Source organism: Colius striatus, chromosome 22, assembly GCF_028858725.1.
Source record: "Colius striatus isolate bColStr4 chromosome 22, bColStr4.1.hap1, whole genome shotgun sequence".
Taxonomy (NCBI): Eukaryota; Metazoa; Chordata; class Aves; order Coliiformes; family Coliidae; genus Colius; species Colius striatus.
The window spans coordinates 8,840,007-8,859,287 of record NC_084780.1 but is presented as its reverse complement, the minus strand read 5'-3'; the positions used below and the strand labels follow the sequence as shown (position 1 = coordinate 8,859,287).

Here is a 19,281-nt window from a genome sequence, read left to right as displayed (position 1 = left end):
AGCACTGCAGCTGCTTGGCTCTGGCTGTCGAGGAGAGGGAGGTGGGTGACTCCTGAAGCTCTGCACTGCAATGCTGGACCCTTACTGGTGACACAGGGTGGGATGTGCCAGTTGCCCCCGCTCGAAGGGACTCTCAGGACTGGTCTCCTGCTCTCTGGCCGTGCTCCCACAGCTCCCCAGGATGTTGGCCCTGGGAGATGGACATGAGTCCTTCCCAGAAACCAGGCTCCTGAGCACAGGAGGTGTGGTTGCACCAGGCTGGGTGTCAACAGCATCAGGCTCTGGGTGCCTGGCAAAGTGGCAGCCTGCAGAGCAGGGGCTGTGCTACTTCCCTGCTCCCCTTGGGTACCGCCAGCACCCGACACCCTGTTTTCCCTGCTCTGCCTGACCTCTCTCATGACAAAAGCCCCGATTTCAGTCACATGCATGATAATATCTAGGGCACAGAGCAGCAGGAGCTGCGTGGGGCTGAGTGCTACAGCCAGCTGAAGTTAAATAACAAGATAACCACAACCGACATCAGGTGAGTTCTGAAAGCTCCTGCAACTTTAAAATAGTTAAAACAGAGTTTACTTGTTTGATTTTGATCTGTTAGTGCTTAAGGTCCCTTGTACCACACACCCAGATCACTGGTCCTCATGCACCTTGGGAGGCTGAAGGCTCCCACAGAAGGTACTTGTCTTCCTCATGCTGGCACATTTGGGGTTTTTTTCCTGTTACAAGAAAGAGGCCAGAGGGGTTCTGTTCCTCAGGCCCAGCCCAGGAGGGGAGTCTGTGTCTGCCCTGCTGCCTTCAGGAGCTACTTCCCCCGATTCAGCTGAGGATGGCCCCCCTCCCCTCACCACACTGGCCAGCAGGGGATGACCAAAAAGTTTAACTGCTTTCTTGACAGCAAGTACATGCTCTCCAGCCTCAGAGTGCTTATGGCTTTCAGGAAAGCTTCTCAAGAGAAGAAAAAGCAGAAGAAATGGTTCCTTTGGGTAGGAGATGCTCTCACATGTTATCTTGTTCCTTATTTGAAGTGAAACTTGCTTATGCACTGGGGAGCAGCTGCTCCTGTGGAGTTTCAGCCTCATGTACGTGTGCTTGTGCACAAGTTGTAGTGAATAAAGTAGCACACTTGTGAAACTCTGTGGAAAACTCTGTGTCCACTTTTTCCCTGTTGCAAACCCCATGTGTCTCTTTTCTCTGGCTGGATACTGCATGTTCCCATGTGCTGGAGCTCTCTGATGGAGAGGGAAAAAAGAAAGAGTGGAACAGAAGAAGTGAGCAAGTGTCTGGGCTGGAGCAGGTTGCAGAAGCTGTGCTGTGCTGCGCCAGTGGGTCAGGTGCAGCCTGGTGAGATGCCCAGCACCCTGGGAGGTGGGTGCTGATGGTGCTGTGATGCTGGTTTGAGGTAGGTGCCACGAGTCACACGGATTACTTGGTGCCTTGGCTGTCTCAACAATTCAGGCTGCCCCTTTGGGCACCTTTTTCTTTCCCAGCAGAGAGGGAATGAGAAAAGGCTGCTTGAATACTTGGCCAGAAATGAATCATGGCAACTGCTCCTCCCCGGGCAGGTCATTTCTCCATGGCAGATGCTGCCTTTGGTTGCCCAGATGTCTTCTGGCATTTCCAGAACACTCTTCCTAGAACTTCTTGGATATGATACATGTTTAGTCAGAGGTGTGTTTGTATGCTTTTGCCCACCAGATCTGTGTTGTGATTCAAACAGCCCCATGGTTTGGTGACAAATGGCATGGGCTTGTTTGCATGTGGCTTGCATGGCCATCCAGCACTGAATGTGCCCTGGTTTGCTCTGCCTCTGTTTTCTTCTGAATGAAGCTGCTCCCTTAGCATCAGGTAACTGGAAATCTTCATTCTCTGTACAGCAAGAGGTATCCCATCCTCTTCCTTCCTGTGGTTACTTTAACCAGAGTGGCTGAGCTTTACTGAAAAACTGTCCACAGCTGAGCTGACTTTGCCCTTTTCTCCAGGTGGGCCTGAACTCAGGCACCAGCTTGGGCTCCTGCTTCAAGCAGGTGTCAGGGGCTCTGAGAGCAGTTTCCTACCTCCCTATAGAAGAAAAGTTATATAAAAGGGATGGAAATAGGTTCAGATGGGTTGAGAGAGTATGTGGATCAGATCTACCTGAGGTGAAGCTTTGAGCAGTGTTTGTAAGTGCTGATTCTATTGAGAACATGAATAATCTCTTGGGGCAAACTCAGCAGTTTCACTGACCAATGTCAGAATGAAGTCTGGGCAGAAACAGACTTAGAAGCTGTCACTTTAATTGAAATTTGGTTTTATTTCTAATGCAGAGAGAAAAGAAACTGCAGCTGCCCATAAGCACCTTGGGTCTGCTAGACTTGCAAGTAAAGGGCAAAGAACAGTGATAGCGAGAGAGGCTGGAAAGTAAGAGAGGAAGGTGGCAAAGGTACCTGCCAGCAGCCACCCTGGGCTGTCAGTGTGAGCTGGGGTTTGGAAAGGGTTACCCTGGTTGAGTTCTGGGTTTATTAGTAGCTGGGCTGTGCACTGCCATCTGTGTGCCTGCTCAGTTTTGTGCAGGAGCTGCTGTGCAAACGGACCCATAATCCCTGGCCTGAGGAAAGGAAAGCACTTCTGTTGTTAATTTATTTTAGTCTAGTTTTTATCTGCTATCTGATCTAGGATCAAGGCCCTGTTCTGACTGAGAACAAATGTGAAGTTAAACATACCTCCGTAGACAAACCGAGGCAGCAGTGCTACCTCCTGTACACCAGGGCCAGGAGGCACGGGGATGTTAAAGCCCTGGTGATTATTGATGACATGTAACCAGTTATTCAACTGCAAATGCTGCTCTGAAATGGGTGAAGGCTGAAACAGTTGCTGGAGTTAGAGGCTGAGGAGGCTGGAGTGACCCAGGGGGTTCCCTGAGGCCAGTGTATACTGTAAGAAATCACTGGCAGGTATTTTTATCCAGCAAATTTTGTCAGAGGGAAGACCTCAGGTCTTCTCACTTCGCTGGTCATTAATGCATACAACACATCCTTGGTGGTCCCCCTCTCCTGGCTCCGTGCCTGCTGGGCTCCTCCCCACCACAGTGACACTGGGCACAGCATCTATGCACTGGCACCGATTTACAGCCCTGTTAACAACTTGCAAGAACAGAACAGATGCTTTATTCATCAGGAGGTCTTTATTAGCAAAAATAAAAGATGTCTTTTCACCCAGATAAACATACAAAGTTCCCCCAGTGACAGAAGCTGTGACCAAGAGCAGCTCCGGGCAGCCCTGGCTTCTGCAACACTGGAGTCGGTGAGAAACGAGAACAGAGTTGGCTCAACGGGAGCTTAATGTGTCCTGGTAAGAAGCTTAATTTAAGTTTCATAGTGTTTGGCTCCCATGCTGCCCTTGCGTCGGTGCCACCGGATTGCTCTCAGCAGAAGGAGCAGCATTCCTGCCCTGGGGCTGCCCTGGGGCACGCTGCCAGCAGGAATGCCCTCCTCTCATCACCACACGGTCAAAACAGAATCCACCGGGTATAAATAGCCACTCCTCAGTGGTAACTCGCTCAGCAGGCAACAAACTGGCAGTGTTTAATCACACTGGTGCCCTGCTACTTCTAAATATTAGAAGCAAGCAGGTTGTGGCATCTTCCTCTCATTCAGGGTCCTGCAGCGCTGGTGGGGACACACAGGAGACTGGGGAAAGGAGGAAGGGGAGCCCGAAAATCAGCCTCTCTTAGGGCAACAGAGCTGCTCTCGCTGCAGCCTCCCTGCCCCAGTCTGCTGCAGCTCCTCAGGCCCAGGATTAGAAACAACACAGCTCCCAGTATTGCCAGTGCTGCATGCAGGTTTATGAATTTGAATGCAAATTACCTAAGCCACCTTAAAATGGTGGTTAATTAAATACCCTCTAACTTCTAAAAGAAAATAAACCCCAAAGCAACAGAGAGTAAAACCCAATCAAAGACTGGAAAATAGATCAACTTTCAAAAGTGCAGAGTGGCCGAGCCAGCAGCTCTGGAAATCTGTCATCAGCAACATTTACATCAAGTTCTGGTAGCACCAAACATTTCACTCCTACTACTCCTTTTTTTTTTCCTTTAGTCTGGACTAAGACATGGGCTGAAGTCTGAGGGGTTAACTAATCTGTTCCTGTGGCATGATCTCCTGTTGTTCACAGGAGTGTAGCTCCTCCTCCTCATTGCTTTTCATGGGCAGGAGGAAAAGATGCCTTTGGTTACATTTATGGTTATTTTTCTCAGTGCAAAGCCAAGGAATAATTTTGAATAGTCCAATGCCTAATTCCAGCTGCAGAATCAGAGGCAGCAACATCAAAAAAAACCCAGGGGGATAAACCCTGAGGAGAATCCTTATTTGCTTTAAACTTTGCAGAACTCAAAGCTGGAATTGCTCCTGATCAGGCAACTGTGCTCAGTAAATTACACTCAGGTAAGCTCTGCTTGTTAGCTGCTCCCCAGAAGGATGCTGCTTTGGGTCTTTTGAAGCCATGACTGGAACAGCAATATCATAAACAGTATTAAAATGTTCACAATAAATAGTATTTTGCAAGCTTCTCTTCAAAACGTATTGTAAACGTAAACACTGAGGTATTAAAAGTAATAAATATTAAATTTAGTTGTTAAAAACTTTTAAATACAAATCTAAACTGGAAGTTATTGACCTGTAATTCATGACCTGTATCTAGAATAACTTAATATTTCCTTTCTTCTCTCAGCTCAACGGGACATCTGGGAAAAATAGCAGGTTTGTGTCTGAAAGGTGCAGTCCCTTGGACAGATTCACTTCCTTTTCTTCATCAGCAGGTACTCTTCAATGTAGTTGATGAAAATGTCAAACTCTCCCATGGCCTTGTAGATCCCATTCTCGTTCATCTGCAGGTGAAAGTCAAGTCTGTTTCAGTCTGAATGTGGTGAGAATCACGACGTCCCATCACTAGACCTATTCTCCTTCCACTGACATCTCCAGCTCCTCTGCCCTGTCCCTCAGGGGAACCCACTGGCTGCACCTTCTGGCATCATGCTCTGGATTTCTCTGCCTTAAAGACTTGTTGGGACTCTGTTCTCTGTGCTAAGCTGAGGCTGTCAGTGAGATCTGCAGCCCTGCTGGACGTGGGCTCCTCCCACCCTCAGCGCAGCCACGTGAGTGGGGTTTGTACCTTATCAAACGTCTCCTTGATGTGCTTTATGGTTTTGCTCCTCTTCTCACACATGAAGAATCTGTGCTGCAAAGGGACCAGAGCAATGCTTCAGTAACCCACACGTGTTCCCTCCCTGGGGCGTGCGGCAGCGGCTCTGCCCTCCTCCTGCCCCTCGGCGCTGCCGCCCTGCTGCTCTCCCCCTTTCCCTTCCCCACGTATGGCCGTGGGGCTCTCTGGGGCTGCTTTGCACCTAGCGCGGGTGCCGAGCCCTTTCCCAGCCCCGTGTCCCTGCCACTGGCCCCGAGCTCTGCCCCTGAGCCGGGCTCACCCTGCAGCAGCCGCGGTTTTGGAGGCGTCTGGAGCCACAGAGCTGCTCCAGCAGCGGGTGACGGGCAGACTTCCCACCCTCCCTCCCCTTATCTCTTCAGCCAGATGCTGGGATGGGATCAGCTGCAAACAAGCTGTGCTCCTGAACAGGGTCTCTGAATCATTGTTATTTGATTGATGAAAGCCTGGAGAGCAGAGCCAGGGAGAAACCTCACCCTGCCAGGTCTGGCAGCTGCTGCCTGCCCAGAGCCCTGCACCTCTGCACCACCTTTCCCCCTGCTCCTGGGGAGACCAGCACCCACTCCCCATCCCACCGATGCTGTGGGACCCCACTCACACAGCGCTTCATCATCGCTTTCAGGCTCAGCAGCAGGTTGCCCAGGTCGCCCATGCTCTGCTGGTGATGTGTGCTGGTCCTCATGGCGCTGGGCAGGACCTCCTCTGTGTAGAACCGCATCATCTCCGACACCGACTGGCAGCCAAAGGTGCCCTGGGGCGAGAGGAGGTAAGTGAGCCGGGGCTGGCGTGGTTGGAAATCGCAGTGGGAGCGCTGGCAGCACGTGAGCAGAGCTCCCTGCAGCTGCCACGGGCGGTTCCATGACCCAGAACTGCCCTGGTCTGACATTAGGAAATGCTCCAGTTTCCAGTCTGCTTCCTTTCTTATAAAACATCGGCCAAAGGATGAAGGGGGACAAGGGACTTGGATGAGAATTAAAATCCTTACCTTAAATTCATCCAGCAGTTCAGAGCCCAGCAACTGGATGCTAAGTTCATCATCTTTTGATTGCTGCAGAAGGATGCAATGGAAACGTGAGGCACTCAAAGTCTTTCCTTTTGCCCTACCGCTTGCATTTATGATCCCGCTGAAGCAAAGAGCCTCCAGACACACCAGACACAAAAGGCACCGGTTACTCAGTCTATTAAGTCAGGACGGCAAGAGAATGACATCAGGAGCTTCAGCACCAGCGGTGCCGCAGCGCGAGGCTCCTCCCGCCCTGCCGGGGGGGTGATGCAAGAACACTGATGCAAACGGCTCCTCGGAGAGCTGAGGGGCATCCCCCGGGGCTGCTGCCCGCGGGCTCGCCGGGACGGGAGGACGCCATCCTCCGGGTTTAGTTGGCCCTGCAAGTCTCCAGTCAACGGGGGAAAAGGGATCTGTGGGGGGTGTTTCTTGTGGTGCCTCTGCAGCACCCTCAGCTCTGGAGGGGCAGAGACCCGAAGTGGCGTGGGCTGTCACCACCCCCAGCAGCACTCCATGACACAGAGGTACCTGGAAGCTTGGCTGAGAGGTTAAAAGTGTTCCCTCAGCGTTAACTGTGGGGTTTACAGCACACTTTAAGATCTTGGCTGTGTTCATCTGATAATAAATACAAGCCATGACATTAGCGGAGATTTAATCTGGAGAATTGTCTTGTTTTATGCATAAAACACACTAACTAAAATAGTAACACAGATGCTACTAACCATGTGTATGAGGACTGATGCAATGACAAAAGCTCTGAGTATATCTTGTACTGCCTTCTCTCTGCTCCCCAGGACTGGGTGCACAGGAGTGACCTTTTATAAGCACCACAGCAAGTGGTAGTTACTGTAGTGCTTCTCCAGCCATGAAATACCATGTTCAGGCTTTTGTGGTTCTTTCAAAGAAAAAGCCTAAAAAAGCCTTGAAGCCCTAAAATTTCCTTCCTATTAATTCAGTGAATAATTTGGTCTGCAACATTTAGAGAGAAGTCTGGTGAGACAGGTTCTCAAAGATACATTAGGAAATCTCCTGAGCTCATTGTAACTCGAACTAGGAAGAAAACTCTTGCATGTTATCTCTCTCGGAGCCACAAAATTCACCCCTCATCAGCCCTTAATGCCACACACAAGCAGATCACATCTGCCAGGAGGAAGCTGCCTCTCCCCTCACCCGAATCACTGACCTTTCCAAAACAAACAAGCGAATAAAAGCAAAGTAGAAGGAGAAGCAGCTGGCAGGGTGATACTTACAAAATAGTCCTTAATTTCCTCAAACTTGACCCTCAGCTCTCTGAGCTTTGCAGGCAGGAGCTCTGGGAAGTGGAGGCAGCTGGGCTCAGGGGGCGAGCAGAGAGCAGGCAGGCTGCAGGCAGCCAGGAGCAGCAGCGTCAGGGCTGAGCAGGTTTGCATGCTGTGGGAGTGGACTGCTTGGCTCCTAAGTGAATGTCACAGGAGAGTAAAATGCTGATCTACAGCCTTCACCTTGATGGAGCCCCTAATTTATACTCTCAAAACATCTCTCCGTTTCCTCTCCCCATTTCCTGGCGAGCAATATTGGGGTTTTGTCATTCATTAAAACCAAATGTCACTCGAGCTTCCCGTCAACTTGGGTTTCCTGTTCTCTTGACCCCCCTCCTCACCCCATCAAATTTTTTGTGCTTAGACTCTGCATTTTTTTTCATTGCTTGCTTCTTGTAAATTTGAATGTGGCTAAGGAGGAAAGCTTCAGATACCATGTGAAGAAGAAAAGGTGCCGTGTGAGGTTAGTTCTGCGTTCTCACTGTTACTTTTTCTTTTAGATGAATGCTTTATTGTGAGGGGAAAAGAAGGGTTTCTATTTTTAAACTTCAATGTCAAACTTGCCCTTAGGATCCCCAGCACCACACACAATTCAGCAGCATTGCTTTTGATGCACCTGCATGAATACACTGTCACCTCTTCTGGCATTCTAATGCCATCCTGCAAATACACATAATAATCCTCAATGTTTATTTGTAATCCTTTTTCTTCAGTTCATTCCTGTGTCTGCTGAAGTCAATGCAAATTTTCACCGCCTTCAGTTAGCTCAAAGACTGTGCTCCCAAACTGCAGCTGGTGTTGTGCCTGACTGCTCTGGGGGTTAGTGGGGTGATGTGCTGGGGTGATGTAGTGGGGTGCAGGGGAGCAGCTCAGCTCAGCTTGGATGCACTGCTGCTTGGGTCCCTCCAGGCTCCTGCATGGCTGGCACCCTGCTCACCCAGAGCTCCTGGGAGGAATGGGGGTCTGTGCCATGGGAGCCACTATTTTAACTCCCATATGGGGAATTGGAGTGTACAAACAGGTCAGGAATATTTTGGTTTCTGGGTTTTTAAATCCTATTTCATTTCCTAGAAATGGACACGAGCCCCATATGAGCCAGGGCTGGCTCTGCAAACTGGGTGTACTGGGTGATCTGAGACATACTGTCCCAGCTCTGATAAAATGACCATTTCAGAGATGAAGATAATTCCTCTGACGTCTCTGGTTTTCCGCTTCCCTCTGTGCTCTCTTTCTCTGTGTGCTAGTGCACACCCTTGGTGCTTCCTTGTGATAAAGATTTCACTGACAAATTTAGGAATCTGTTATCCAAGAAAGAGAAAGTGGGGATTTATTTGACCTTTCTGAAGGCAGAGGAGTTTCTTTGAAAGCTCCTGTGTTATTTTGAAGTACTGCATTCTCCCCAGCCTGCCTCCCAGACATTGCTTGGGACAAATCACTGCAATTCTCATTTCCCTCACTGCACTCAACTTCTTTTAAGTTGAATTTACAGAACTCTGTGAAGAAACTTGTTGCAAAAAACCCCAAAAAGCAAAGTATTGTTACTGTGTAGACTTCTAAAAATGTTGTTTTTAGGAGCAGGATTCATCTTTATTTTTAAGAGCAGAATGTTTGGTGTATGTGTGTGTGAGAAAAGGGGATGAGACGTTAGCAACTGAGGGGTTTGTGGTGGAGACAGTTCGGGATTTTGTGTTGTGATTTGTTTTCTTTTTGTTGTTGATGCTGCCTTTCCAGAGGGGAGGAGGAAGCCTGCTCCTGGTGAATCACTGCAGGCACACTACTTTATCTGAATCACAGTCTATGTCATAACTTCAGTGACCTGTTTTTCTTCCCCTGCTGTAACCCAGCCAGGTAGTTTCTCCTCTCGACTGCCAGCAGAAGGTTCGAGAAAGGACAAGAGTGAGCAGATGGCTCAGAGAAAACTAGTTTTAAACTCCTCCCTTTCCACGGGCAGGATCACGCCTTTATCTGCTCTTCCTTTGCCTCTTACTTGGGGAGAGTTTTTGCTGCTTTTTCTTCTCTTGGATTAACTTAAATCTACCACAAGTTGCTGAAGCTTCACTGCCAACACCTGGATGGCTGCTGAAGTTTCACTGGGCAGCTGAATTTTCACTGCTGACAGCAGTGGGTGGGATGCTGACAGTGGAAAGTGCCCTGAGGCAGCTCTGTGGGCAGCCTGGAGCTTAACCCTTCACTGAAGGATGCAAACCCTGACACTTCTCTGCAAGTTGAGTCCCCTGCAGTGAAGGGGTCCCTCTTGGCCTCAGCTGCAGGGTCAGGTGCTGGCATTTGTGAGATGCAAAGTAAAGGGGCTTTGGGCACAAGGGCATCTCCTCTGCCATCAGCAGGAGCCCTCCTTTCCTTCCTGCTGAAGAGCTGAGCGCTCATTTCCAAACTTCTCTTATTTTGAGCACTCTGTGGGTCTCCATGAAGTCATTTCAGAGCGTGCAGAGCAATTCTCAGTCTTGTGCAATTCCCTCCTCCTTGTTTTGGAACCTGGTTTCTATTTTTCTTTGTTACAAGCGTAAGCCAGATGTGTCCATTCCACAAAGGAAACTCTGCTCTGCACACAGATGAGGCTCTGCTGTGTTTACCTGAGTTTCCTTTGCCATGTCAGAGATCTTGACGGTGCAGTTTCGCTCTGACTCACTTGTGCTTACTGCCGTGGAAACGCATTGACTCTGCAGAACCACGAAGTGCTGGCATGAATGAATTGAGCACCTTTTCCTAAAGAGTGTCCGGGGGATGTGGGTGTATTTCTAAACCTTTAGGAAACAGCTTTCATGTTTGCCAAGAAGATTGTTTCAGGAAGGAAAGTGTGTTACTCAAAAGCCATTCAGGCACTTTTACCCCACCTCCCACAAACTTCTGAGAGCTGCATGTTCACAAGAAATACAGGACAGCAGAATTGCATTTCTGCTCTACACCAGAGGCATTCGTGCAGGTGCTTTTCTCCTGCAGTATGACACGTGGAAAGGTTCATCCTGGATGTGGTCCTGGGCAACCTGCACTGGCTGACCCAAGGCTTGGGCTGGAGATCCCCTCCTCTGGAGCAAGGGGACACCCCATGCTGCTTGTTAAAGGGGCTGCATTTGTGTGTGATTTGTTTTCATGTTGGCATAAGAAAACCACATACACGTGAGCAAGTGTTTCCATCGCTTTTCCTTCTTGGTCTCTGTCCTTGCTTTCAGGCAAAGGAACGTTGTGTATTTTGCACCCTCTCTAATTCTCGGATCTCCCAGATTTCCAAGTGACCACAACAATGTGTTTCTTTCTTTTCTTTTAAAACATTTTCCATTTCTCATCGCTCCAGACTGGGGAGATCTGCTGTCAGTGACTCTCTGGGGGAAGCACAGTCTTGGTGGTCTTTCATTTGTCTCATGTGAGGAGCAGTCTTAGAGTGATGGCATTTGCCCTCTTGTCAGCCCCGGCTCTGATGACTAACAGTTCCTGATGGGTGAAGCATCAAGTGAATTGACTTTTTTTGTTGTTTTTTTTCAAGATCTTTGTTTTTTGCTGCCATGGCATCACATTGCCTCTGTCGCTTCTGGAAACCTGTGTGCTGGCACCCTTGTCTGAATTTGCAACGTGACTCATATCGAGCACAACAGGTAAATCCCAAATTACTCTCTGGAAATTTGACCAATGTCATTGCTTTGTAACATTTAAGTGTCCAGAAATAGGTTATTAATCATGAGCAGAGGACATTATTGTGTACTCTAATGTGACTTCTCATATGACATTGAGAGGGGCTTACATAAGAGGTTCTTAGCAGGTTCAGAATTTCCATTTGATCTAAATCAAGCTGGAATTGTCACCTAAAAGCACCAAGTGATGGAAACTTCCTCTTATCTGTAGACTCGGTGGTTTTGTGATTAACTTAAGAAATATGTGCACTTGGAAAAATGCATTCATGACACCTTCTCAGACTATATCTGATCATATATTTATTAGTATTTATAAACACGTCTCATATTACATCTCGCATATCGTATTATAATATGAGACTTCCCAACATCTGGAAGTCTGCTGCAGCCTGGGAGGCAGATGGAGAATAACCCAGTTCAACATCCTCCCCTGGGGTTTCAGGTGCCTGCTGCCAAGCTAAAGGAGCAAGCTGTGCTTTTTGCCCCCAGGTGGCACGTACTTTGCTGTCTTAAGCCGCTCTGTGAGGGGTGTGCAGAGCCGTGGGTGAGGCTGATGCTGCTGCAGTGCCTTCTTCTCTCTGGGTCTTCTAAGGAGCCCATTGGTGCAGCCTCAGGTGGGTGATGCTCCTCCCGTCCAAGCAAGGCCATTGTCCCCTCTGCAAAGGAGCAGTTACAGATGGAGATGTTATTGTCTTTCTTCTTTTATCTCCTGAAGTAAGCTGGCAGCAGCGATTAGGTGATGCTCACAGCCCTGTCTTCTTTCTGTCCTTGTAGAGACCCATGAGATCTCAGCACTGGCAGTTCAGGAGGCTTTCTCAGACGTGTTTGTTTGCAGGCAATTTAAGAAGGTAAAAGTATGAGCAATCCCCCCATTACATAGTCCAGTATCTCCTGCTCTGCCTTTCTTTCTGAGCATCCTACAGAGGCGATTTTTAGCATCTCCCATCTTGGACAGGTCATTTCACAAGCGCTGCTTTGGTGAGTTTCTTGTTTCTGGTTTTGCTGTTACTGGGGTGTGTGGATCTTCTGGAGATGATTGCCCTCATCAACACTCTGACCAATAATTCAAACTATTTATAGTTATGGATGGTCATAAGACAGAAACCAGTTATGGTGGTTTGAGAAACCAGATAATGCAAACCAGCTGCTCGGAAGCGTGATGTGGCCATCGGAGTGAAGCACAGGGGCAGCTTCACTCGCTTTCCACAGCAGCATCAGGCCCTCGGCATGAGGCCAAGCACCAGCCTGGGACACTTGCATAGTGGAGTTTTGGGGTGGGTTTTTTTTTGCAGGGTGCTGAGCAGCTCGTGCTGCGGGTTGAGAAATCCTGGGCTTTCTTTCCCACCCCACACCATGAGGCCAGGCACGTGCTGTGGCCAGCAGGTCCTCCCTGGTGCCAGCGAGGTGCTGCGGCATCCCCGGTGCTGCCAGGGGACTTCCCTCAGGCCCCTGCTCCAAAATCATCCCCATGGTCACACCACAGCCCCTGTTGCTCTGCCAGTTTGCCCAGGATTTCCCTTTTGGAAGCTTGAGGGAAGTTTTACTTCAGTAATGGGATCAGACACTTCTGTCCCCATTGGTTGTTGCTTTCCACGTAGCTTTTGAGGGCTGCAACTAGGAAGTGGAAGATGAATGTGAATGGTGGAAAACCCCTCTCACTGAAAATGGAGTTTTAAAAAAAAAGAAAGAAGAAGAAGAAGCAAAAAGATCTGAAGCAAACTTCCTCTGCTAAATGTCTGCTGCCTGTCGGGAAAGGAGAGACGGGCAGCTCATTGCCTGCACCTCGGAGGAGGCTGGCAGCAAGAGCTGTCATCTCTGCAACACCTCTGATTTATATTTCTGGTTGAAAGGGCTTTTGCCAATTGCTTTCTGCAGAAGGAAAATGTGTTGCAAGTGACCAAGGCTCCAGCTTCCCGCTGAGCTGAGAGGACACTGGGCAGCGGAGGGCTGGGGCGGCTGCAGGCTCTGCCTAGCTGTGCAGGAGGCTGATGTGTGTGCTCCCCTTGTGTGCAGGGCTCAGGGCAGAGTCCTGCAGGGGGAAGTGCTAAGAGGATAAACCTCTCTCTCCTCCAGGGTATTTGGTGCCAATATGAATTATTTTGGCTCATTTCCATAGGACAATCATCAAATAATTTGAGGGCTGCCAAGATGCTGAGGGCTCTGGAACATCTCTGTGAGGAGGAAAGGCTGCAGGACCTGGGGCTGTTCAGCCTGGAGAAGAGAAGGCTGAGGAACACCTAAAGGGCAGGTGGTAAGAGGATGGGGACAGTGTTTGTTTTGTGGTGCCCAGTGACAGGACAAGGGGTAACAGCACAGGCTGGAACACAGCAAGTGCCCCTGGCACAGGAGGAGAAACTCCTTTGGTGCTGAGGTGAGGGAGCCCTGGCCCAGCCTGCCCAGGGAGGGTGTGGAGGCTCCTTCTCGGGAGGTTCCCAACCCACCCTGGACATGTTCCTGTGCCCCCTGATGGAGGGGAATCTGCTTCAGCAAGGATTGGGCTGGAGCAAATCTGCAGGGCCTTTCTAGCCCCCACCACTCTGTGATGCTGTGAAATAGGGTGGGAAGCTGAGAGGCTGTGGGAAGCCAGCAAAAACCCCTTGCTGCTGTCCTTACTCCCCTGTTTCTGGGACTGGGACAAGCAGAGCTCAGCCCTCCCTGAGATGGGGTTCACATGTGCCCATCATCAATGAAACCAGCTTCGGCCTCTCACAGTTGTGAAATCGAGACTGATCAAGCCCCAGGGCAATATGTGCTCAAGGCAACATTAACCCAGGCAAAACCGAAACCCGTGTCGAGGGGCTGCGTTATGTACAGAATCCACAGACAACTTACTGAAATGTAAGTTTCAGTTTTGGTGAAAGCTAAATCTATGACAGCTCTGACTGCCTATTGGAGTGATTCATTTGCTCCCCAGAGAACTAAAGACTCGAGCTGATAGCAGCGAGCACGCAGTTTCTCCTCTGTTAGGCATCATTTGTTGCCTGCACCATCAGCATGTTTTCCCCTCCTGGGCAAACCCAGGCTCTGACTCTGCCATGTGCTCGAATCCCAGGCCAAACCCAGGCTTCTGAAAGAGCCCTGTGTAGCTTTTGTTCTTCCACGAATAAGGATGTGAGGAAGGCAAGAGCTGGGGGGTGAGCAGATGCACTTGAGCAGATCATGGTGTGGTATCTGCCCCATTGCTGCCCAGCGCCAGCAAACAGGGACAGTGTCTGTGATGGACCTTCCCCTTCTCTCCTGGGCATTGCTGTGCTTACCTGACCAGCCATGCCATTCAGAGCTCGGGCTGAAGTTCTGGAGGAGGAAGGGGGGATGTTGATGTTTCAAAGGACACAGTCCCTCGCTGAGCTCCCGGGTGTGACAGCCTTTGCTCTGCTGCTGCTCACTGGGATGGGCAGATGCTCGGCCCCGATAACTCTGTGCACCTGACAGTGTCCTGTCCTGTGGGATTGTTTTCCTAAGTCTGTGCTGCAGACAGTGCCTGATAACTGATGTCATTTTCTGTGACTAGTCATTTGGAATTTCAGAGTGAAGATCTTCAGTTGTCATTTTTCAAAACATTTCCAAAGAAGAGCCATTTCCAAAGAAGAACCATTTCCAAAGAAGTGCCTATTCCAAAGAAGAGCCCTTGATAAGGGAACAGCGCTCCAGAACTGCCGGCACCAGCTCTTTTGTGAGTCACAGGAGCACGCACAGGTTCACTGTGGAAAATTCCTTTCCTTGGAATGGGTTCTTTTCCCCAGTTTTGGCTAATTCTATTTTACTTTCCTCTCTGATTCTCTGTTGTATGTCTCTTGCAGATTTCCCACCTTCCAAGGTGCAAAACTGATCTGTCAGTAACATAACCCAGTGTCCACAGGACTCCCCAGGACTGCAGGAACCAGTGGAGCATCACGATGGCTGGTAATGCAAACCCTGGTTGAAGTGCTAACTGCTGGGGAGAGAAAAGGTTAAAATTGGAAGCAAACACAGTAAATAAGTGTCACTTTTGCAGGGAAGATACTTATGGGGGCTTCTTTTGGGCTTTGAAAGTGGAAGCCTGATTTGCTTAGGTCATTTTTTGTGTTCACTGATACACCTCTCTCCCTCAGAAAGACCTTTCAAGAAAGTTTCGTTTCTCTGTGAAGTGTTGGTTGGCCCAAGCGCACGGAGGCTCTCAGGGCAGCATCGACGCTTCCCAGGCTGCTCCAAATCTTCCCTGTACTTCAGCACTTGGTTAGAGCAGCCCTATTGTTAATGTCAGATGCCCACATCAAAAAGCTTCTGAAACCTCCTGGAAACTGAAAAAAGCCTGATTCATTAAGCCTATGTTAAAACTCGTTGGCAGATTTGAGTCTTTGAAATTTATATCACTCTCTCATGGGCAGTGCTTTTCAGGCAACTCACCTCATTTTTTACTGAAACAGCCAATTTCCTTAACGTGGTGGTGAAAAAAAAAAAGAAAAATAAAAAGCCCAGACCATGGAGATGCACTTTCTGGCTGGGAAATCTTGCTGAAATGTTCGCAAAAGAGCAACGTGTGCTCAAGCACTTGGCTGCTGAATCTTTCAGATTGCTCCTCCGAGCTGCTGCAGTTTTGGGGTGAGAATTTCTCAAGAGCAATATGATTCTCCAGCCAGCTCCTGATTTTAGCAAGAATGTGCTGATCTCCCCCAGCATTGCTCTTGACTGATGTGAAGCGCAGCAGCACTTTGGTTGGAGTCGCTGCACAGGCGCTTTGCAGAGGAACCCCTGGGCATAGAGGTGGCTGCTCAAACCCCAGTGCTGGAGGGTTAAAGAAAAGCTAACAGGAGCTGCTCCTGAGCTGTCTTGTTAAATCATAAAGACCTGAAATAAGAATTTCCCTTTGGGGAAGATGCCATTTATGATAACCAAAATATGAGTTCACATTTTATCGAAGGAGGGGAAGCAAGTGGCTAACCTTCAACACCCCCCACTCTGGTGACTAAATCAATGGTTTTCTGCAGAACAGAGATGTTGGTGTACAAGATCCTCCACCACGCTGTTCTCCTTCCACAAAGGTGAATTTTTTGGGGGTGGAAAGCACTCTTTTTTGCATTTTTTCTTTGCCCTCTTTGGGTGAAATCCTGGCTTGGCGGCAGCACTGCCGCGGTGAGTCACACAGATGAGTGTCACAGCTGCTCTGTGAGGGCGGTGGCTGAGGCAGTGTCATCTTCTGTGACATATAGCTCAGAATCTGAAATACATCCACTTCCAGAGCTGACCATGACATGTCTGAGGTCACCCAGTGAGGATGGGGTGATGCTGCCTGAGGCAGCTCTGTCCCCTTTCTGATGAATCATGCGCAGGGACGTTCTGGGCTGGGCTGTAGGTAACAACAGCAGGAACAGTCCCGGGGGACAGTCATCCTGAGATCAGGATGATGATTCAGACACTGTCTTGGGGTGGAGGACACCCCCCCCAGCCTCTCCCCAAGTCCCTCAGTGCTGGGAAAGGAGCTGCTCTCCCTGCAAGGGGGGAACCTAGAGCTGCTGAGAGATTCATTACATGAGCTTCTAGGGAAGAGATCCTGGAAAACAGCCTGAAGTCGTTGGCTTTGGACATCTCTTGAGCTTGGCTGAACAAAAGTTGTATTTCATAAAGCTGAGCCCATTGCTGCCTCAAAGGCTGTACTGGGTATTTGCTTTTGAGAATTATTGAAGTGGTTATGGTTTGAAACGTGACCGAGAAGAGGGCACACGCTGTACCACACCTACCAGCCAGCAGCTCCCCACGGAGCTGTCTGAGTCATTTGTCGAGTTTACAGGGAAAACCAATTTTTGACTCTTGCCAGCAGCATTGCAGAGCTGGGGCTGAGCCAGGGGCAGGGCTGGGGAGCCCACTCCAGAGCCAGCCCCTGCTCTCTGCCTCTGGGAGAGGGTGCTTGAAGCCGGAGGACACGCTTCCATCAGGCAGAGCAGAGCCCGTCGGTGCACAGGGAATGGAAAGAGTGACAAGAAGGGGGGTGACGCTGCTCCGGGTGCTGCCCTGAGTCCCTGGGTGTTGAGAGAACTCTGCCAGATTAGCACTGGTTCAAGCGAGGTTTGACATGAGCTCTGGATGGGAGGGCCAGGTGATTGCGTGACAACTAAACCTCTGATTTTTAAGGTGCATTGCACCACTGCTTCTCATTAGTGCCCAGCTGTGAGCGGGGTAGGGCTGTCTGACAATTTGCACCACTGCAAGTGTTTAAGAAATTACTGTAGTGGATAAGAATCAAGGGGAAACATTTTCTTCTGCCTGTGAAAATGGAATTACCTTCATCTGGCAGGTGCTTTGCTGAGCTACAGTAAGAGCAGGAGAGATGTTAAGATCTCTGTTTCAGGTGGCTGAGTTGGCTTTTGCAGACGTTTTCCTGCAGGATGTCAGGAACAGTTCCTGAGTTCAGACGTTGTTGCTGGTTTTTCTTTTGTTAATGTTAGTGAAGGCATTTCTGTCACTGATGTTGTCTGGTTGTGGGGGTCTGTGTACAAAGCATTATCAGCCCTACATCTGAAACACTGATGTGCCTAAAGCTGCTGTGAAATGTGAGTAATGACAAAGAATGGCAAACCAAGACTGGTCTGTGAGGCAATACCAGATCTTCTTATGGCATGAAACTACATTGAAATGCACTATTGAAACTGGTTCCTTATCTCTCTGAGACACTTTACTGGAAACTGGTGTTAATGTGTGCCTGTGGTCAGTTCTTGACAGTCTGGCTCCTGCAGATCAGAACAGATTGACTGTATGAACTTCTTTTTTAAAGGGTTTTTAATTTTAGGATAAAATGAAAGCTTTTGGATGTTTGAAATGGATAAAGTTGGGTGAGCACTGGATGGAGCGGAGGAGGGCTGCAGTCCCTCACAGTCAGCAGCGTGCCTGGGCCGTGGCTCTCCAGCCCCGGTGCTGGAGCAGAGCCAGGAGCTGCTGCCGAGTCTCCCCAACACCGGTGTCTGTCACTGAGTAGGTGTCTTGTCTCTTGTCGTGCTCCTGGGCTCTCCAGGAACAGCTGCTCTTTTAGTCATTTCAACAAGCCCTTTGTCAGCAGCAATCTGGTGCTTTCTGCTGGTTTGGAGATGTTTCTGTGGGCAGAGCAGTGGTGCCACACGGCAGGGGCAGGCTGAGCATCGCTCGGAGCTGCCGAGTGGCCCAAGAGGCTGCTCTGAGAGGTGTTTTCTGGCTGCACAGAGGATGTTCCCTTTGGCCTCACCATCCCCTTTTGCGTCTTTTCAAGTGGCATCACTGGAGATGTGAGACAGGCAGGAGCTGTGCTGTTCACCACTGACTCTGTGTGATTTCTCAGACAGGCCAGTGATCCATGGTGCTTGGTTCTGAATTCCCTTGCATGGGGGCAGCTGGCTGACAGCCTTCTATGCTGCCTTTGCTTGTTATCTGAGTCGTAACTGCCTCTGTGTACCCTGTCACAACGTGCCTACCATAAAATCCTGAGGGAGGAGCCCTCCCCCGTTAGCTGGGAGTTGCCTGGAAGGGCTCCTGGGGAGAGGACCACTTCCCTGCTCCAGCACACTCCTCAGTGCTGCAGTATGCAGATTAATTATTCTGAGAGCGCCTGGGGGAGTCGGTTCCCATTTAACTATCTGAGCTCATCTGCGTTGTCACACTGCTGTGTTTCAGAAATCCCTATTTCTCCTTTTCCTCTTCCTTCCCAGAGCATATGAGAAATTGCTTTGCTGTTTTATTGATGATATTTTCATGTTGCTGTAGGTGAGACCCTCCCTTAGGCAGGTTGCCAGGGGAAAGCCAAGCCTGGGTGATTTGCTTCCACTGGGACTCGGTCTCACACACACTTAAAAACCAACAATTAAAAACTCTCTGGAATCATCTCCTCCTGTCTGTTGTGGTCATTCTCCTCCTTGCCCCTGCAGTGAGGATCATGCTGTTGCCTCTGTTGTGCAAATGGTCGGGAACAGGAGAGAGGCCACAGGAGCTGCCCAGGAGCTCTGTGTCTGTGATGGAGCACAGCCCTAGACCCCTATAAAACATTTCACTCCTGTTCCTCTGTCACCTCAGCATCTTTCCTCCACCAGCCTGGCTGGACATTTTTCACTCATGACTCTTTCTTGCCTGCTGGCATCTGGCTGACCTGTCTGGAGTGTCAGCTCAGTTACCAAAAGGAGAAAAAAAAGAAAGAAGATATCCCTTC

At 49.5% G+C, this 19,281-nt stretch overlaps 1 protein-coding gene across 1 annotated transcript; it reads right to left on the bottom strand.

Annotated features, from left to right (window-relative positions):
• Positions 1 to 4,653: 4,653 nt before the first annotated feature.
• Positions 4,654 to 7,602, bottom strand: IL10 (interleukin 10). Its single transcript, XM_062013549.1, has 5 exons — positions 7,444 to 7,602; positions 6,176 to 6,238; positions 5,789 to 5,941; positions 5,143 to 5,208; positions 4,654 to 4,858 (listed from the first exon to the last, which is right to left on the bottom strand). Exons 1-5 carry the CDS (start codon positions 7,600 to 7,602, stop codon positions 4,766 to 4,768), a joined length of 534 nt encoding a protein of 177 aa, XP_061869533.1. The 3' UTR covers positions 4,654 to 4,765.
• Positions 7,603 to 19,281: the final 11,679 nt, after the last annotated feature.

Coding starts and splice junctions, on each gene's coding strand:
- IL10 (XM_062013549.1), bottom strand. CDS start 7,602: ATGCAAACCTGCTCAGCCCTGACGCTGCTGCTCCTGGCTGCCTGCAGC. Junction 6,239..7,443: donor AGGAAATTAAGGACTATTTT/GTAAGTATCACC, acceptor ATCCTTCTGCAG/CAATCAAAAGATGATGAACT. Junction 5,209..5,788: donor AAGCGATGATGAAGCGCTGT/GTGAGTGGGGTC, acceptor GTCCCTTTGCAG/CACAGATTCTTCATGTGTGA.